General features: G+C 30.6%; 1 protein-coding gene across 2 annotated transcripts; it reads right to left on the bottom strand.

The window, feature by feature from the left end:
- Nucleotides 1-1,410: 1,410 nt before the first annotated feature.
- LOC125837840 (E3 ubiquitin-protein ligase BIG BROTHER-like) lies at nt 1,411-8,456 on the bottom strand. Of its 2 annotated transcripts, none has more exons than XM_049516909.1 (9): nt 8,329-8,456; nt 7,014-7,108; nt 6,775-6,939; nt 5,909-6,140; nt 4,389-4,423; nt 3,885-3,929; nt 2,573-2,700; nt 1,785-1,893; nt 1,411-1,697 (listed from the first exon to the last, which is right to left on the bottom strand). In XM_049516909.1, exons 3-9 carry the CDS (start codon nt 6,913-6,915, stop codon nt 1,647-1,649), a joined length of 741 nt encoding a protein of 246 aa, XP_049372866.1. In that variant the 5' UTR covers nt 6,916-6,939; nt 7,014-7,108; nt 8,329-8,456; the 3' UTR covers nt 1,411-1,646. The 2 variants fall into 2 exon arrangements, with proteins under 2 accessions (XP_049372866.1, XP_049372867.1); XM_049516910.1 differs by having other exon boundaries at nt 6,775-6,929; nt 8,329-8,450.
- Between the last annotated feature and the right edge of the window lie 11,410 nt (nt 8,457-19,866).

Raw genomic sequence — 19,866 nt, 5'->3', positions numbered from 1 at the left:
ACATATTATCTAAATATAACAATCAAATCATTAAATATAGAAGGAAGAATTATATAAATAACAAAACTAAAACGGAAAGTAACAAGGAAAAAATTGATAGCTAAATTGTGACTTACTTTTTTAATAGATTTAGTGTACGTCCATCTAAATGTCAAAATAACTCCTTTCAAATGTATTAGAACCTTTCTGTGCCATCATATAGTTTCATGCAATAGAGAAGACCAAGAAAATTCTCATTCAAGAAAAAAGGGTTGGAATATGAATTCCTGTACTTTTGAGTGCTGTTGATTTGTGTTGTTATTTTCTTTCTACATGTCTTAAATATCTATATATTTCAATAATATGTGGAAGATGAAAATAATTCAAGTTAATTAGAAAGGTTGAAGTGACATATGAAAGTTCAAAAGAGTGATCTTTTCATTTACCATATTCATTGTAATTGAATGTAAGTTAAGTAGCGTGTTCAAAATTTAAAGCTGAAAAAACCTTTCAACTTCAATAATTAAGTGATGCATGAAAAACTTTAAAAAATCTAATCATTTGCCTTACGTAATTGAAAGACATTGACTACATAAATCAAAACTTTCTCCCTAGCTTTAAATACTTTAGAAAATTAAATAGAAGGATATAGTATAATTTGAAATATTAATATATTATTTAGTATGATATATATATATATTTAATTTTTAATTAATTAGATTTTTTATAAAATTTTAATTTATTGTAGGGGTAAAATAGTAATCCAACTTTGATGTTAGGATCTTCCCACTTTTAATAATATATTATGATGATATGATATGATGATGATAACTATGAATTTGAAGCCACAAGAGCCCCTTTCCCATAAAAATGTATAAAAGGACACCATCTTTCCTAAATAGTGTTCCTCTGTCCCAATTTATGTGACTTACTTTTATTTTTAATCAGTCCCAAAAAGAACGACACATTTCTATATTAAATAACAATTTAACTATAAAATGTCAATTTTACCCTTAATGAAATGATTTACAGCCACACAAATTTCTATCATTCATTTTGGATCACAAGTTTTAAAAGTCTTCTTTTCTTTCTTAAACTCCGTGCCGAGTCAAACTACCTCACATAAAATGAGACGGAGGGAGCAACTAAAACGGGCGAGTGCTAGACGTTGAACGACTTACCATTAATAGATGACATGAGTTGAGGAGTAAATAAGCGAAAAGGGATCCAATTCCTACAAGATGATTTTGTCCAATGCTCCAATACAGTTACACAAGCCCTTGAAAAACCTAAACAGATGTATGAAATGCAAGAATATAAACAACTACAAGATATCATTTTCAGAACACATCTTACAAGAACCTAGTATCTTCCCCCCATGCAATAGGATCAGGGCTGTAAAAAGTAAAACTAGAGATCCTTTCTGTGACAAAGTTTTGAGATCAAGGCTGAATATGTAAAACAGAACACGTGGTACAAAGCTCCATCGTTAAAAGAAACTGACGAATGTGGTGTTTCTTTATGTTCTTATTTACCACTAAACTATTTCTCTAATGTAACACAAGGAACAGGAAATATAAGATTCTATAACGAAAATAGAAAGGGGAAAATGCTTTGACTGAGAAGAAAAATATGATTTCAGTCCCCCACGGTGCTTATTATTTGCTTCACCGCTTTGATGTATTGATCACCACTTCTGAGTAGCAAATTGGGCAAGCCTGACACATTAGTAAATGACTCAACAATCTGGTATATATACAATGATGGATTGAGGGAAATAGTTTTGAGAGAGTTCAGTTGATTACTTTGTTGATACTTAGCCATCTGCTTCCACAACAAGCATGATAGACATGTTTGCAAGGAAGTGTGACCTGCCGATCCTTTCGTTTGTACTCCATCTGGCAGATCACACACCTGGAAATAAGAAGGAAAATCCACCGTGTTCAGTGTAAACACTTTGATACAAAACCTTGCCCAAAGTACTACACCAAGATTATCCTGATAGACTAACAATTTTTTTTGGGAAATTAGTACTATAATAGATAATAATGACAAAAAAAAGAAAAGAATTTCATCAATAACCTGTGGGGAGAAAAACAAATAAAACACACATAGCCACATACATATATTAAACTCCACAGTATGCACCAGATGACATCTCTCAAAGGAGGTCTAGAAAAGAATATGTGCAGGCGAAACATAAAAGGACATGATACCCACCCAAGGAAATAGGTAATATAGAATACTGTGGTAACATACCTATACTTGAATTTTTAAAAAGGTAAACAGTAGATACCTATACACTATTTAGATGAAGAAGATTGTTGATGAGAAACATAAAAAGTCTACCAGTTTCTCAAATTAACAAAAAATTATCAACTAAAGTAACAATGATTTGTATGACCTGGTCACACGTGGAAAACAACCCACCAGCATATTATTCTTGAAGAAAACATAACAATCAACACAGAATGAGAAGCAAATGAAGAAAATCATAATACGTTACAGGCTTACAGCTAGAGGAAAATTAAACATAATTTTTTTCATTAGTTGCCCTTATTTATAGGAAGAGATACTCAATGGTTTGTTCTACCTTTCCTTTCTTGATTTCTTTCTTGAGAAAAATCCACACTTAAACTTTGTGACTGGAAGCGAGGAGATTTGATCTTGGGAAAGGCCTCTGCTTTGAGTTCCAACAGCCTCCCCCAACTCAAGTAATTCCTGCAATTCAATCCACATTTTATCTAAGGGAATTAAAGCGGCAAGTTTTACTAAGTCTCCAATATAAATCTTCAAACAATCCAAAATAAAACAAAAGTCTACAATATAAATCTCCAAATAATCCATAATAAAGCAAATTAAAACATTACTTATGATCACTAAAACAAGGATAGTGGAAACAATCATTAAAAGAAAAAATCATTGTTGTCTTCAATGAATTTCTGCAGATAGGAATGTGAACACTGAAGAGTATGTAACGCATGTCTGTTAGTTACACCACTCATCAGCTACACTATTTCTAGTATGATTTTTCAAGAAAGTAAATCAATTCGCTTAAATAGTAGTCATGACTGTATTGTATACGGAAATGGTTCATTGACAAGAACGATAGAATATGAAAATTTTCATAAAGAGTTGTGAGCATCAAAATACTCTTTAGCCTCAAAAGATAAAGTAGAATAGAAGAATAAACTCAAAAATCCTCTGAATCAATTAATTGCCTACTCCATCTTGAATCAAATATTCTTTTTATTATACTCTTGATGTGGTGGTCAGCTTGTGCGCACCTTGACTAATTCCATGAGGTTCCTACTACCTAGGATCTCCCAAATATTTCTCTATGCATGAGTATTGAAAATGACATTCTTTCTGGAATCTTAATCTTCCATTCAGGACAAGGCTTGCAAAAGGGACCTATGACATTCCCTCCCATGAATAAGGATGTTTAATTCAACCTAGAGAAAACAGTGCGGAAACTATCACAATTGAACCGAGAAATTGTATCGAAGTATCAGTGCCATCTTTCATTCAACACTAAGCCACCATTCTCGTCAGCAATGCATGTCACATACGTCTACAACAACAATTAAGCCTCGATCCCAAGCTAGTGGAGATTAGTTATATGAACCCTTCCTATCCATTTCACTCCATCTAGACCTATCTCACTCTAAGGATAGAGGTGATAGAGATCCCACAAAAAATATACTGTACCTTACAGGGCTCTTTCATGTCAACCTGCATAGCTTTGAAAACTAATTCTCTGTCTTAGTAACCAAAACAATTCCGATATGAGATTCTTGGTGTCTCAAAGTGGATTACGAGATAATGATACTATCTGATGATGCACAAGGTAATGATAATACAAGTCAAATAAGTGGAGATGACATCAATTTTACAAATCAAACCTCATAGGTCATGTTGTCAGGGTCGATGCTATCTTGCCAAACAACCTGCATTAATTTACGACATAGATGAATAAAATTAGTAGTCAGTAGTTCTAATCATAAGAGGACAATAAAAGCTTCTTCACCCTCTGTAAAAGAAACAAGTATGATCCCTTCTTACTCAGCAGCCAGTAGCAATTTTTGAAAACATTAGCAGGAAGAGAAAATGCAAGACTCCTCTAGTTACTATTACATTTTTACCTTTTTCTTTTGGGAATGGTAAACTACTATTACAATTTTTCTTATTCATCAAAAGAGTAGTTTTAAAACTATTAAGCTGTTTTATTGTTTGCCTGCTTTAAATCATTACTTACAAACACAAACACAAAAAACAGCTTTATTCTTGTTGTAATATGCAAATACTTTGAATAAGAAAAATAGAGGTTATGGTGGTTACACATCAGCCAGACTAAAGGCCTTGACATGAAAGAGAAAAGAAATATAACTTGGTATAAAACTTCATACCTCACTGTCACGAGCATTAATTTGACCCCTGGGACCTGAAAAAGAGCAAAGGGTCATGCTTATCCATAACTTAATGTATAATAAAATTAGGAAGCTTTTTATGAATAGGCCAAGCAACAGTAGCAGAAAACAGAGACAAATGAGACTGCAAATACTCAAAGGCATAAGGTCCAACACAAACATATTCCAAACACTTTTTGCTGTGTTCAGATAGACGTATACCCTTCCTAACTCTAATACTTTATCCCATCACAAATTTCAGATGCATAATCAATAATTCAATATAGTTGCAGCACATAATGCATAATAGAAGAATGTGCTGGATACATGCTTCTAGATGGCTGCCTTACAAAAGAAAACTGTCACTATTAACTTTCTGAAATTGGTATATGGAAAACATAAAGAAACGCATAACCAGTTATCGTAAAGAAGAAAAAGCCATTGAGTTTTTTGGAATAATATTTGGCATTGAAGCAGCAACCAGTAGTGTTTGGAGACTACATAAAGTAGAGGAGAAGTGAAATTAGAAAGTGTAATAAAGCAACCTTAGCACCACTTTGACTTAGGAAAGTATGATGTACTACTATTTTATGCATTTTATCACTCTCCACACACTTATAACCTGTGTTTACAGGCATATCTTCAATTTAATAAAAGATCTGTCCAATCTAGAATCTTGGCATTGTGACCAGCTATTTCAGCGTCCATACAGAATTGGTACCAAAAGAGATAGTCTTCAGAAATGCTGTAGCAGAGGTCCTTTTTTAATAAACAGCAGAAAAACGTCTCAGTGCCTTCTGAGAATCATTTGAGTCAACTGCTGCAGACCACAGGACCAATTTCATATGATGAGCATGAATCATTCAAGGAGTTATCAGACAAGGATTTGTTCATTTTGTTGGATGGCCTTCTCCTAACCCATCCAAGTCAAATTTTGTTGGTTGACTAATGCACTTTGAGTGGGCACTGTGGAACACTCGTCCAAACGTTGAGGCTTATAGTTCAATGGCTTTCAAGACATCAAGATAACCATTGGAAGGTGAGTGTTTTGATTTCACCTATAACCTTGAGATGCAAAAGAACAGTAGATATCTGTCCTCAATGCTCAGAACCTTGGGAGCGATGAAGAGGGGATGTTACGATCTAGAATTACGGTGTTAAGCGACTGAGGCTGGTATACAAATGGCAGTGTGATTATCTAATATCGTGTTTGCTAAATAATTGACAGATAATAGTAAATAAAATGTGAGCACAGGGAGACATCTTTACAGTAGGAATGAACTAAAAGGGTGCTAACTAATGCAGGCAACTCATGGTAGATGATCAATAAATTATTCCTGATGCATTTTCCTTGCAATAGTTTATCATATAATATATACACAAGGCAAAAAAAATAAAGAAAGGAACTGTAGAAGAAGTTACCATATACACAGGCTTTCAACATTCTAGCTTTGTCGGTTTTCTTTTTTAAAACTTGTACATATCAACCACAGTAGGAAGATACTGAAAAGGGAACTTACATTCCACAGAATTAGTGAGTGAATTGGAGCCTGAAATTTCCTCTCTATGCACATTTGCAGCTACATTTACAGTGGCAGTTGAAGGGTTCTCTAAATGTCTATCATGCTCCTCGATTCCAGATACATGATCATTCACCACATATTCATGATCATAATCGTAATACGAGAAACTACCTGCTTCAGAATAACCAAATTTGTATGGATTGGTGCTGATGGATGGATATAAACTCTCCTGCAAGAATCAGAGAAGTCATATGGCAGTGTTATTTAAGAACATGCTCTTCCATGTTACTGACAGTTTGATATAGACGAAACCAAAGATGTATCAAGAAAATGTACATGTTACAGTTAAGTGATATCCAAAGGTATCTCTAAGGTCTTCATATGCTTAGCAGATTGTAGCAGAGTTTCTTAGTTTGCTAGAGCAATTTGAAAGCTAGTGTCCTTTAAATGCAGCATAGTTGCTAATTATGCAGTTGATACATGTTGTATATGTGTACTAAGGCATGGTTCTAAGTTTCCTCTATGCAGTATGCACGCTACTAGAGTAAATGTATGTACGTATAGAACAGCACATACTTGATAAACAAACTTCCACTTTCTCATGGACTTTTTTTTTCATATTCATGAGCACTGTTAGTAATATCTGCTTATCCTATCATGATTTTCAAAATGTACAGGGTTGCAAAGTTAATTCTACAAGTGTAAAACTAATCATTGTTCCAATTGCACCCTCATTTGTACAAGTTAGTTTGCACAATCCTGCATAACAGGACAGAAGAATATGGGATCAAAATGGAAGTAGTGGAAGGCACAACATGAATATAAAAAGAAAAATGATCAACTTCTGTGAAACTACTGAATACCTGAGCATAGGGAGGATCGGCAAATATATAATTAACATGGTCATATGTAACACCTCCAAAGAAATCCATAAAACTTCCAATTGAATTATAAGGCATAGCACCATTTGTGTAATAAATTTCCGTTTGCTGATTCCAGTTCATGGTGAATTACTATTCTGCAGCAGACTGCAAATTCGCTGTGTCAACTCTTAAAGCTAAAGTAGCTATGACGACTACAAGACAACGAAAATCATATTTACCACTAATTCTTCTGGAGAGCACAGAGATGAACAATCAGCATATGAAACTCTGATTCCAAGATAATAAATGTGGATCCTCTTCAGATTTGGCAATCCTATTAAAACAAAACAATCAGTTTCTTTACTATAAACCAAGCCAAAAAGGAAAATTAGAAGACAAAAATACATAGTATGTTATATCCTTGCTGATGCACAAAGATTAACAAAAGGGAAAAGCAAAGAAAAAAACACTTTCATTATCAAGAAATTGTAACTAATTCTTTTAAACAGAAAATTAGAACTAACTCAAGTAACTTCCCTTACATCTCTTCAAACAGAGTACTATATTTTCCAGCATTCCCTCAGAAACCAAAATTTGCAACAACAATCGAGTTAAAAGTAACAACATATAGGCACATTATACTTAAGAAAATCAGATATAAAACCAAGCTGCTCCATATCAACTTCAAATAAATCAAGCAATAATAACTTGATATTTCAAAACACACACAGAATCAAAAGAAAAAATTATGCTTTGTCCTCTTACTCTCCAGCATTAATAGATTGCAACAATGTGGACGAAATTAAACACCAGATTTCGCACATTTTACTTGAGAAACTCAGAGATAAAATCTAACCACTCTGTAGCAAGAAACTTTAACTAAATCAAACAGTAATTCCTGAACAAATGCACAAGAAATTTTATACTTTCAGGTTTATTCGTTTCCTTTCAATAAAACGGATCACAACAACAATTAGAAGGCAATTAACGCCACATTTGCTTCTAAAAACCAAACTTCATCATAACCTATCATCAATTCGTTGATTTTTCCATAAAAACCGGCAGAATGCAGAAATTCCCTTTGTTTTCCTTTTTGTTCAGAACAAAAGAGTACCTCAACAGATCTCAACACAATTCAACAGAAATTACCACCATATATTAGCACATTATACTTTAAAAAAAAGAGTAGCAAAACCAAATTTCAACTAATCGAAATTCCTTTAATTTTTTGTTCGAATAATCTCAAGCATTTTCTCAGCAATCAAACGGATCGCAACAACAATAGGAAGCAAATAACGCCACATTTGCTTATAAAAACCAAAACTTCTCCATAAACCTATCATCAATTCGTTGATTTTTCCATTAAAACCAGCAGAATGCAGATTTCCGTCCGGAAGCGAACAATTGCAACGAAATTACAACGGAATTTGAGATTGAAAACTTGTTAGGTTAGCTCACCATTTTTTTGAGATTGAGAAAATGAAAACAGAATGAAAATGGAAGATAAGGAGGTGAAGAAAGGAAGAATAATAATAAAGAGATTAAAGAACCGACATTTGTTTGTTTGCTTTATTGAATGCCTTATGCAGTTCATCAAAGTTGTTCTCTCTTCTTCTTTTTTTCTCCTTTGTGTGTGAAAATGGCATGAGAGAGAGAAGATGAAGACAGAGTTGCAAATTGAGTTTTTTTTCACTTTTTTCTCTCTCTCTCCTCACTTCTATAAAGATGGATAGGGAATAATGTACCACCTGTAAAGCACACTGTACAATGACTGCTATGTTTTTTCTATTTGTACTCTCTTTATACAACACATGCTAGTTATGAGTAAATTATAATATAGTACATAAATTGTTTTTTTTTTGTGACATTAATGAGAGAGTAATGCAACATAGGAGTATCAATTATGGGTTGACAAGAGAGTTGTGATGAAGTGGTAAGTTTCAAATTGCCTTCAAATATATGATCATCTATTCACCTTTATTAAGGAGCGTTTTATTTTTTAATGTAGAATTTTTTGACATAAATCTAGATTTAATCGGACCTCAATGTGAATATTGACATTTGATGGGAAATCAAAAATTGTAACACTTCGAAAATTTCTAAGCTAACATATGGACTTTTCGGTGTATGCGTGCAAGACTGTACCGAGTGATTTCTAATTGTGCATATAGGTGTTAAGATCAATTTCTAAATGTGGAAAGTGTTTTGGAGATGAATTAAGTTCGTAAGATTCCTCTAACACAAAGCTGAGTTGATAAGCTTCCTTACTGATTGAGTTTTGGTGCAAGATTTTACTTGGGTCAACTTCAAATAATCATATCTCATAGAAAATAAAGAGTTATATATTTGTCTCATTACCAATCAAATTAAAGGCGTTGAGTCTTCTTTCTAGCATCACCAATCTATCGTCAAATCGAGGTCTAAGTCAAAAGTCTTGATCATTATAGTTTTGTCAGACATTATGTCTTAGACATGCATTTCACCAGCATTCTGAACTGGCGAAGCGTCGGTTGAGAAAAAATTAAGAGGTTTTCTGTTTTGAACATGTGTTTCACTAGCGTTGAACAATTTTGAATAGGCGTTTCACTGATCAAACGTAGTTGGGCGATGAGAAATCATTTAAGTCGGTTTTAGTATGTTTTTTTTCTCTCACTTTCGGTCATTATTTCAAGTCCTAAAAGTGGTTTTCTCTCCTCCTCTCATCCTCGTTCATCAGAGTAAGTCATTCTCTGTGGACTTCAATCCTTTCAACTCAAATTTCTTCATCTATTTATGAATCTTTGATAGAAATTTTAGCACTTGACCATAGGGTTTGCAAGAAACTAATTCTTTAGAATCTTAAAAAAGAATTTCTTGCTAATCGTTCTTCATCAAGTTTGGGTTCTTTCTTAAAGATTTGTGGAGTGTTTAAGGTATGTAAGGCTATCATAGTGAGAAACTTAGTTCTTTCTCACGCCCTACGTCTACAATTTCAGTTAGTAAGATCAAAATTAGGGGTTTTATATATCCCAAAATATATGAATTTGAATTTCTCTATCTCATATCGTTGATTTTTAATTTTATCATCAAAATTATGGTACTTCATATAATTAATGATCCTTGATTCATGATTTATGTATATTATACCACGTGGACCCTTTCTAGCAAAAGTTATTTAAAGTCTTGTCATGATATTTCATATGTATTATTTTCATGAGAAAAGTAAATTTTAAGATTTTCAAGAAGTATTTCAAGAAAAGTATTATTATCTTTGATTTCTAGTGCATTATTTCATGAAAAAGTTTAAGAAATTATATTTTACCTCAACTGTATATTTTCAAAAAGAAAAACATAGAAAAATTTTCAGAAAGTTAACCTTTTAATCTCAGATCAGGTATAATTATATAGAAAAGACTAGCTTCATTATATTCAGAGTTAGTAGTCACATATATCAATTTTTTATAACTAGTATATTAAGTATATGATTCATGATTAGTATGACAATCGGATAAGTCATCAATGCTTAGCAATATGACATCTAAACATGCCATCAATGTTTATGCAGTATGACTTTCCAATTTGTCATCAATGATAAGATCTCAACATGTTTCAGATAGTTGTGAGCTTAGTCTTACCAACAATACAATTTACTAATTTGAGCAAAGATTCACAATATGATTTCAGTTATAATTTTCATAATATATTATAAGCATATATAGATTATTTTGGGAGGATTATTTAGCATCGAGTGAATGAGGGTTCTGAATTGCTCAAGTTTCAGAACTATGTATCACCATAGGATTATATTTTACCGCAATGTCGGTTGATTATTTAGCCTTGAGATCAAGGCTCAGATTAGTGGATTCATATTAGACAGGTAGGTTCTATATATATATAAACCCTGACAAGGTATTGAATAGTCCTCTCCAACTGAAATTGTAAGTTGATGCATTATGAGCTCACATGATGTATGTCAGTTATAAAAAAACTCCCACTTAAAGATTTTGTATACATTTTCGATTTAAGCGTATATATGATTATTAATGGAGTTACAAATATGATGATTTCTCGAACTTAGAGTGTTATACATGTTTTCATGTCAAGGCATAGAAACAATTTGCGTTAATATAGGGTGAACGTGTGTTAAATAACTTGTATATTCCTTTATTTCTAAATATTAGAAGAATCACCCAACTGAATAATTTATCTGAAAGATACAATCAAATATGCTCTAAACTAGTAATATCTCAAAAGAGACAATCATCTAATGGTGTAAATTAGATTCCATTTATGAGCTACTACATACTATAACAAATAATTTTTTCACTTTATTTGAAATTGTTAAAGTTGAAGTACTTGTGTTTGGTTTTAATTTTTGTAAATAAAATTTGGTTGTTTAAATGTACTTTTTCTAAGGAAAGAAAGAACATGAGATATAATTTAAATGTCATTTATATATAAAATAATAGGGCAATTTAAAAAAAATATATATAGTAAAAGTAAAAAAAAAAATAGGGTTCTGGATGTTTTCCAAAGCCAAATGCTTATTTTCAACCAAAGTAGAAAAAATCGGAAAAATTGAATAATTCTAGTTGTTAAACGGATCCTTAGCTTGTATTTGGATATGTGATACGAAGTCATGATTTCAAATTAGTGTTTAGACATACTATTTATTATTATGATTTCAAATTTCAAATTCTCCAAAAAATATGTTTTGAAATTCTAAATTGTAATTTTAAAACTTTACCCAAAGATTTATGTTTGTAAAAGAAATTCATAAATTGGCAGAAATATTTATATTATCAACCTGATTATTGTGATTTATTTATGGAAATAATTTCATGTTTAGAAATATTTTTGAAGTACATTTTTCTTATTCTAGTTCATTCTTCAACCTAATTTTTATTTCCATCAATCTTAGTAATCAGATAATCGTTATAAGTTGAGATCTCAAAACAAAAGCCTTAATAAAGGTCCTCTAATATCTTTGTCGTTAAAACTATACCGGATAACTATTTTCTCCATCTAAAATTTAAATTTAAATGTTCATCTCATTCGACATCCTAATGATATTTATCAACAAATTGCTTAAAGTAATAATATCGGTATATTTTTTCGGTCATCTAATCGAAAGATGCATGTTCGACGGAAGAGATTGTCCGTTCTCATTGTTGTATAGGAGAATTATATTATAGAGTAGTACACACATCTCATGATCAATTTTATTTTTTACTTAACTAAAGTTATATCAATAAATGTTGCATTTTTTAGAATGACCTTTTGATAGTGTATTATATTTTGTTATAGATTTTTTTTGTCATTTAGTAAGATTGTATAAGAATTGAAAAACTTTTGACAGTTTCATAATTTGTGGGGTCATTTATATTTATGAAATTTAAGTTACATGTTCAAATAAATTTTTAATTTTATATCATTATTATTTCATATTATAATTTTAAATCATGATTTCATATCACATATTCAAAGAGATCATTAACTAAATTTCCTTTTTGAGAATTTTCCAATATCAACTTTTTAACTCATTTGTTTTCTCATGAGTCATGATGATTGAAAGACAAGCATTGATCCACTCACACATAGCGTGTGAAGCCTGACATCTTTGTGTAGGACATAACACAAGGCATGCAAACTCCGTTACTCATCACGTAAAAAGAAACTAATCATGCACACCATCATATGTTAAGAGTATAAAATGATCGGATTGAGTTAAATTTAAGCGGATCAAAATTAATACTGTAAATAAGAGTTATTAACTCGTTCAATACTTTTTATTTATTCTTAATATAATAATTTATAATTATATAAATATTTATATTTTATTTTAAATCATAAATTTTAACAATTTTTCTTTCATCGTTAAATTTTATATTCAGTCAAACACGCTCCCAAAGAAAAATAAGTATTAATGTATCGCAGAAGTAGATACCCCACTTCACCATATTTTATGGAGTAGTAGCAAAAGAAAAAAAAGTAGAAAAAGGCAATAATTGGTTTCTTGTTCTTTACATCTTCATTTTATTAGTGGGAAGCTATGGGATTCATCTTAGCTTTATTTTTGACTTTGCCTTTACGGTTTGTCCAATTATACATATTTTTTTCTGATCTATCTCTACTTTAATAAGGACATCTTCAAAAAAAAAATTAGAATTTTTTTTTCTATTTTAATTTAATTAGTACATAATTTTCTGAAATTATGAAATCTACTTTAGTTATGATATAACTTAATTATTTTGAATATCGGTAATATTTGTGTATATTTTGCAATTATTTCGAGCAAAAAATATTTTAATTATGAAAATCTCAATGGACTTCTTCACATCAAATTTGCGCAGAAAAAAAAAGAGATTATTTTATTGCCACACAAAATATATTATAACTTATTTTAAAGTAAAACTTTAAAATCATCTAATCAATATCACTTAAAATTTACCAGATATATATTTTATAATTAGCATCATTTATAAAATATTTGTGAACAAATAGGCAAATAAAAAATCTTCCTAGAACACCAAATAAACTTGGGGGGTGGGGGTGGGGGTGGGGGGGGGGGCTATTCAGTAGTTAAACATTTTCCTGAATCATTCAAAAAATAGTAAAGTAAATATAAAGAGTATTGTCGAATAAAAGTTGTGGTTCCATTCTTATTTAGAGATTTCAAATTTGAGTTCTGAATATTAAAAAGTAAAACTTATTAGAAATCAGACCACTTTCCCTTTAAATGGATCTTACATGGTGCGAATCCTTATTACTCTAGACTCTAATATACGTAATTGTGAATATTAAATACCGGGCATAAAACTAATAAAACTAACTAAAGAGTACTTACTTTAGCTTTGGACCATAATAAATTAAATCCAAGGATTCGAATAATTAAGTAGTTGGCTTATTTGTGGATGGATAATATGGTAGAAAAGGAAGATAACCAAAGAAAGATACTTGGTCTAAAGAAAGTTAGCAATTGTTTATGGTTCGGTAAGAATTTTTCCCCACATAAACCCCAAACCTTTAATCAATTTGAAGGAGAACTACTTTCCATACAATTAGTTGTAACTAATCTTCTAATTAAAGTTTTGTCCCTTAATTTCTACAAAGTGAAAAGCAAATTATGTTAAGAAATACTTTAAAACTAGGGACCCTTAAAACTATTAATATATCATTTACTCTTTTTTTTTTTGGTACGATGATGTAAAAATATTCATATAATCAGGTGATTTTAAGACCACAAAATAATATAGATAAATATCTACCTTAAATAGTCATCCGTGTTCAAATTTGTCGAAGAACTAGATTTGCCTCAATTAGATAATAGAGTGGGTAATTAATATGTTTTGAGTATGTCAAAATACAATGAACATATATAATCCATTTTTGGCATTTCTATATATTGTGAAATGAAATTGAAATGATTAAGTTAGTTTGACTATCATTAGGTGATGATATGGACTTTGGTGGTTACATTTTAGTTTTTAGGTAAGAAAAAACTCCTTAATTTTTTTTATAAAAAAATGTTTTGCAATTGCCTATTGGCTAGCAATCGTGATCTTAAGAACTACCATAATCCTAAATTCCTAATCCATGTTAGTTTTAGGAAATAAGAAAGCTAGAATGAAAATAATATTAGAAGGAAAGGGGAACATAAAGAAAGAAAAAATAAAATTTAATAACTTTGTGACAAGTGTTACAATACAGAGTGAACATTGTCAATTTTACACTTAGCCGATGTTTAACCATAGATTTTGAAAACTTATCTTCAAATATCTCTTTAATTATGAAATTTGATCAGATTTTAAAATTTGAACTTCAAATATTTTCAATCAGTTTTTGAATTCTTGGAACTTTCCGTCACAAAACTTGAATCTTTTCAAAGTAAAATGCATGTCCAAATTAACACAACTTTAAATTCTAAAAATCACAACCTCATAAGCTCAAAATTTACAAATTCAACTTAAACTTTAAAATCTATGATCAAACGGGACCTTGTAATATAATTTAAAACTTGCATATGGGTGTAGTACATGTGTTTCTTGAACATTTATTATTAACATGAATCAACATTGCATGCTTCTTCCTACTAGAATATTAAAACCCTTATACAAAACACACCATTTTTTATTTAATTTTAAAAAAATAGTTTTACAAAGAAATGCTATAGAAACATGTTCCAAAATTTTCATGTTTTTATTTTTTATATTCCATAGAAATGTTCAATAATACTTCTAGGAGTAAAGAGTACTTATGCAATCTTTTATACTTGATGAAATAAATTAAATGCAGTGTTCAAGACCAAATGCTCTATTTTGAAGAGAAAAAAATACTAGAACATTTATACTTGTCTTTATATCCCATCCATGTGAATTTACTTAGTTAAATGATAAAATTAAAGTAATACTCTATTATTAACTAATCATGTGATAAAGACATTATTTTTATTTTAAATAGACACGAGCTATACATTTATAATTGATTTGTAAAAACATAATACAAGCACAATTATATATTCTTCCATCGATTAGTCATTGATTTACCACTTCAATTTTTTCCCTTCACAAAATTAATTAATACTCGTATAACAAAAAACATATAAACAAATCGAGTTACAAGATCTAGTCCAATCAAAACTTAGGGTGGGGAGGACGTACAATTAACGTGGAATGTTAATATTTCTGAAACTTGATTTTCCTATTTTTGCTAGGAAAATCAAACTTATCTTTTTAAAGAATTGATCATTGAAACATGAAAAAATTTGGAAAATATGCAAAAACACCCTTAATGCTCAAATTATTTGTTTCTTGTCAACTCTAGTCACGTGCATGTGGTATGTAGCAAGATCAATAGTGGAATCAGAATTTTCATTAACAAATATCAAAATGTATAAAAAAGTAAATTCACGAAAAAGTTAAGAAATGTCAGCCATATAATATGTATAAAATAATTTTTCAATGAAAAAATATCGATTAACACATCTGAAGTACATGTGGCTCCGCCACTGAACTAGATAGATCAAAAATGATAAAGGGAAAAGGCGATGGAAAATGTGAATGATTGTGAGTGTGGAAGAGAACAAAAATTGTCGTGCAATGCGCGCAAGGAATGTTAATTAGTCATGTCAATATATTCCCTCAATTCCTTTTGTCACTAGACATGGCAGGGACTACTCATCATATGCAATTCTTCTAGATATAAAAAATCATATAATATATAAAAGACCCCACATATATATTCTATATCTATACTTTGGCATGTCTTCTACTTTTCTCACTTGCAGCCTTTAATTCTAATTTCTATTATTTAGATGGACAAATTGATTGCATAAACAATACTAGTTTAAATTGTACTATTTGTATTGTTGGGTTCATTGATTTCATTGTTAATTGAGTTTTTTAGGTGTTTTTTCCCTATAAATATGAGTCTTACACCAAATTATGTGTATCATTAAATAGATACAATAAACTCTTTATTATTTAAGTAACGTCATGTTATGAAGTTCAATTTTTTTGTTTTGCAAATTCACTTTTTTCCTTGTTTTTTTGAGTGTCATCTTTTTCTCTCATAATTAATTTCTAACAAATGATGTTTGTAGTGCTTTTGATATAGTCCTCACAAAACTTGATATGAGTGTCATTATAAGTTCAATTTTTGGATTAGCCATGGCCAACTACAATAAAAATAACTTTTAGCGGTAATAAATATAGACATTAATAAAGAGTGCTAAAGTCTTTACTGCTAAAAATACATATTTAGCGGCAATTAAGCTATTGTCATTAATTAAGTGTCCTTAATTAATTGCCGCTAATGATCATTTTTGATGTAGTGGGCTAAGATCTAAAAATTAGCTGAGCAATTTTATTAGTCATTTAAATGCCTATACGATCTATGAAGTTGTACTTTTGCATCAATATATCTACAAATGTATATATTTGTGTTAATTAATGTATCGTCTTAATGTAAGTTTTTCATCACTAAATGACTAGGCAAAGCATTAAAAAAATAACAGCTTTCCGTAAGTATTATGTTGGGCACGGGTCATGCCCATCTAATTTCTTTTTTTCATAAAAACTAGAAGTTGCAGCCCATTGAAAATTGTTGGGTTGAATCAACCAAGTGGATATATTGATTTTGAGTCATTCAGAGTTGTTGTTTTGGATCAATTTTGAAGTAAGATCGGTTGAAAATGTTACGAAAAATATCTTCTTGACGAACACTTGTAGAAATTCTCATAGCATGAGGTGTGTCAAAGATATCGTCCTTAAGGATATTTCACTGGTAAGAGTACAATCCCTCAACATTCAACAAACTCTTCTAGTATACACTTGGAGTCAGAAATTAACAAAGATTCAATCAAAATGAAAATACACCACTAACTCAATATATTTTGTGGAAGAAGAATGTATATATCTATTATCTTATTCACTCTGATGATTGGACTTCTAGACTATGTATGTCTTCTCCTTCTCTTGATCAGAATGACATAAGGAAAATACCATCTATGTAACTAGAAAACAACGTTCACAATCATAATTTTATCATTATAACCATTCAAACAGGAATAATGACTAATTAAGGCTAATTAAAGGATGTGTTATAATTGGTTATAATGATTATTAATCATATATAGTAAGGAGTAATATATGGTAGTGATGGATTGCTGCTATATTAAGACTATCCAAAACCATATCAAATATCACAAATATAAATTTAAATATTAAAAATAATAATTCATTTTAAGATACTTAAAATTAATTTTCCAACAATCCCCTACATATTTTAAAAAGAATATTAAAAATAAAATTAAATAAAAGATTTTGCTGGATTTTTAACATATGAGTACAATGCATCGAATATAATGTCCATAGACTATGAACCGGACCTAGATAAAACAAGATATAAGCTTACAAAATAATGGTGAATTTTTTAACTTCTATGAACCAAAATCTCTTTTGTAAGCTCAAAGTCTTATTCAACACATCATACTCGCACAATCTCTGTCGTTTGAGTTTGAGTTCCTAAGAGGACCAAGTATGTGTTCATAGTTCTATGAGTGAACTTGACTTTCTTCTTCATAGTATAATTGTTGCATATTGGATTCTTGAGCGGTCCAGATTACTTGAAAGGGGAGTTGATCTCAGGTATGACTTATATGTGATCATGTGGGACATGGTTCATGTTACTGTAAGTCAGGGTAAGGACTGAGAGTCCGAGCTATGTAATACATGTGATGTTTGAGGAATTGTTATTTGTTGTTGACAACTTAGTTCTTAGGGGTTTAATTCTGCATTGTTGTTACAAATATTGGATTAAGTTTATGGGAGCTCAACTCTTAGTTGTTTCTAAACTGTGTTCCCCATTTATCCGGATGAACTTGATTTTATAAATGGTGTAGGGTTTAGTTTTGGTATGAATGAGTTGGTCTAAAATGCCAGTTTCATTTATTGTTCCAAAAAGGGTCGGTCAGGGAGTTGACATGAGAATTTGAGAAAAAATAGTAGGTTGGTTGATAGGGCTAGTGATGACCTAGTGTTTGTTAAATATTAATGTGGTAGAAGAGTTAGACTATGACTTAACACTATCATAGATTTGTATTCATGAATATTAATATGGTATAGAAGAGCTATGTTATGATCTGACATTATGATGGCGTAACATAGAGGTATGAGATCAAGGTACATTAGTTATGACATTTATTTGGGGAGGGTGAGAGTATGCGGATAAAGACTTGGGGTGGTATAACTTCCTTATTGCATGTTTTCTTCTGATTATCTATATTATATTATGTAGTAGGTTCGAGTCGACCAATGATACGTACCAATACATGTTGTTTGTACTGATACTACTTTTGCTATGTCACTTGGCATAGTCTGGTTGTAGGGTTAATGATGTTTCATAGGTGAGAGTTGTGTCTTATTTTATTATATAAATTGTACTCTTTTAGTAACTCTTGTACCTGTTTAGACTAAATTCTTGAGAAGGATTTTTCGGTCATTTGTAAAAGGTTTCCATTAAAGTTGATGTCTTCGTAAATCTTTAAGGTATAAATTTTTTTTCATAGTATTTGATAATTTCCGCATTGTACGTTTTGAATTGGGTGATAATGATTCTCCTATCTAGGTGTTAGGTCGTAACAATATTTCAAAATCTTGAAATATAGCAGCACACAATTAAGCAAAATTTCTACTTCATTGTTACATAAGGTTGCTTGGTTATGTGCTTTCCCTAGATGAGTGTAATTGATGCTACCATATCATTTAACTCTTTAAAACATTTTCTGCATTAATATAATGAAAAACTATCAAATTAGATATACAGTCATACCATATCAACTAATCCAATTTACACTTTCAAATAACTATCTATTATCCCACTTTTTAACTATTATGTATCGATTTGGAGTTAAACACATTGAGATACATCACTCCTTAAAAAATAATCTAAAATAGAACCCTTATTTATTTAACCACTTAATTCTCTCCCTAATTTACACCTTCACTCTAAATTAGCCCCACACTCTCCTTATTCTCCCCTCCCATGTTCAATTCTCTCTCTTTCTTCTTTCACACACGTTCTTCTTCGATTTATTCATCAAAAACCAAATGTAAAATGGAGTAGAGAGTGAGCTGCCACTGTGTATCCCATACACGTTCTTCTGAGCATGTATCTAAGACTTAAGAGCGAGTTGTGATAGTTAGTTGTGGGTTGTTCATTAATTGGTCTATTGATTTTGCTATGAATATGATATATATCTCAACATGTATCTAAATTAAACTGTTATGTATATATGTGATGTATTTGTCATGTATCTGCGATATATCTATTATGTATCTGTTGTATAATTAGGTATGTATTTGAGTTGCACATGATGTATATGATATTCATCTAGATTAATGTGTATCTATTGATTCTTTCATGCATGTGTTATTTATCTTGCAAATGTATATGGACTCATGTATCTACTTGCAACTTATTTTCTATAGTACCTATTCTATTTTTTTTCATTTTCGTAGCATATGAATGCCATTGTGTATCCCAGAAAGCTCAAAATTCAAATTAGTAGAAATAACAATTGGAAACGAAATTCAAGATGAAATACGTAAAAAG

The sequence above is a fragment of the Solanum verrucosum genome, unplaced genomic scaffold (assembly GCF_900185275.1).
Source record: "Solanum verrucosum unplaced genomic scaffold, falcon-dt-bn FXZP01000262.1, whole genome shotgun sequence".
Classification (NCBI taxonomy): domain Eukaryota; kingdom Viridiplantae; phylum Streptophyta; class Magnoliopsida; order Solanales; family Solanaceae; genus Solanum; species Solanum verrucosum.
Note: the sequence above shows the minus strand (reverse complement) of the source record. Positions and strands in the feature narration are given on the sequence as shown.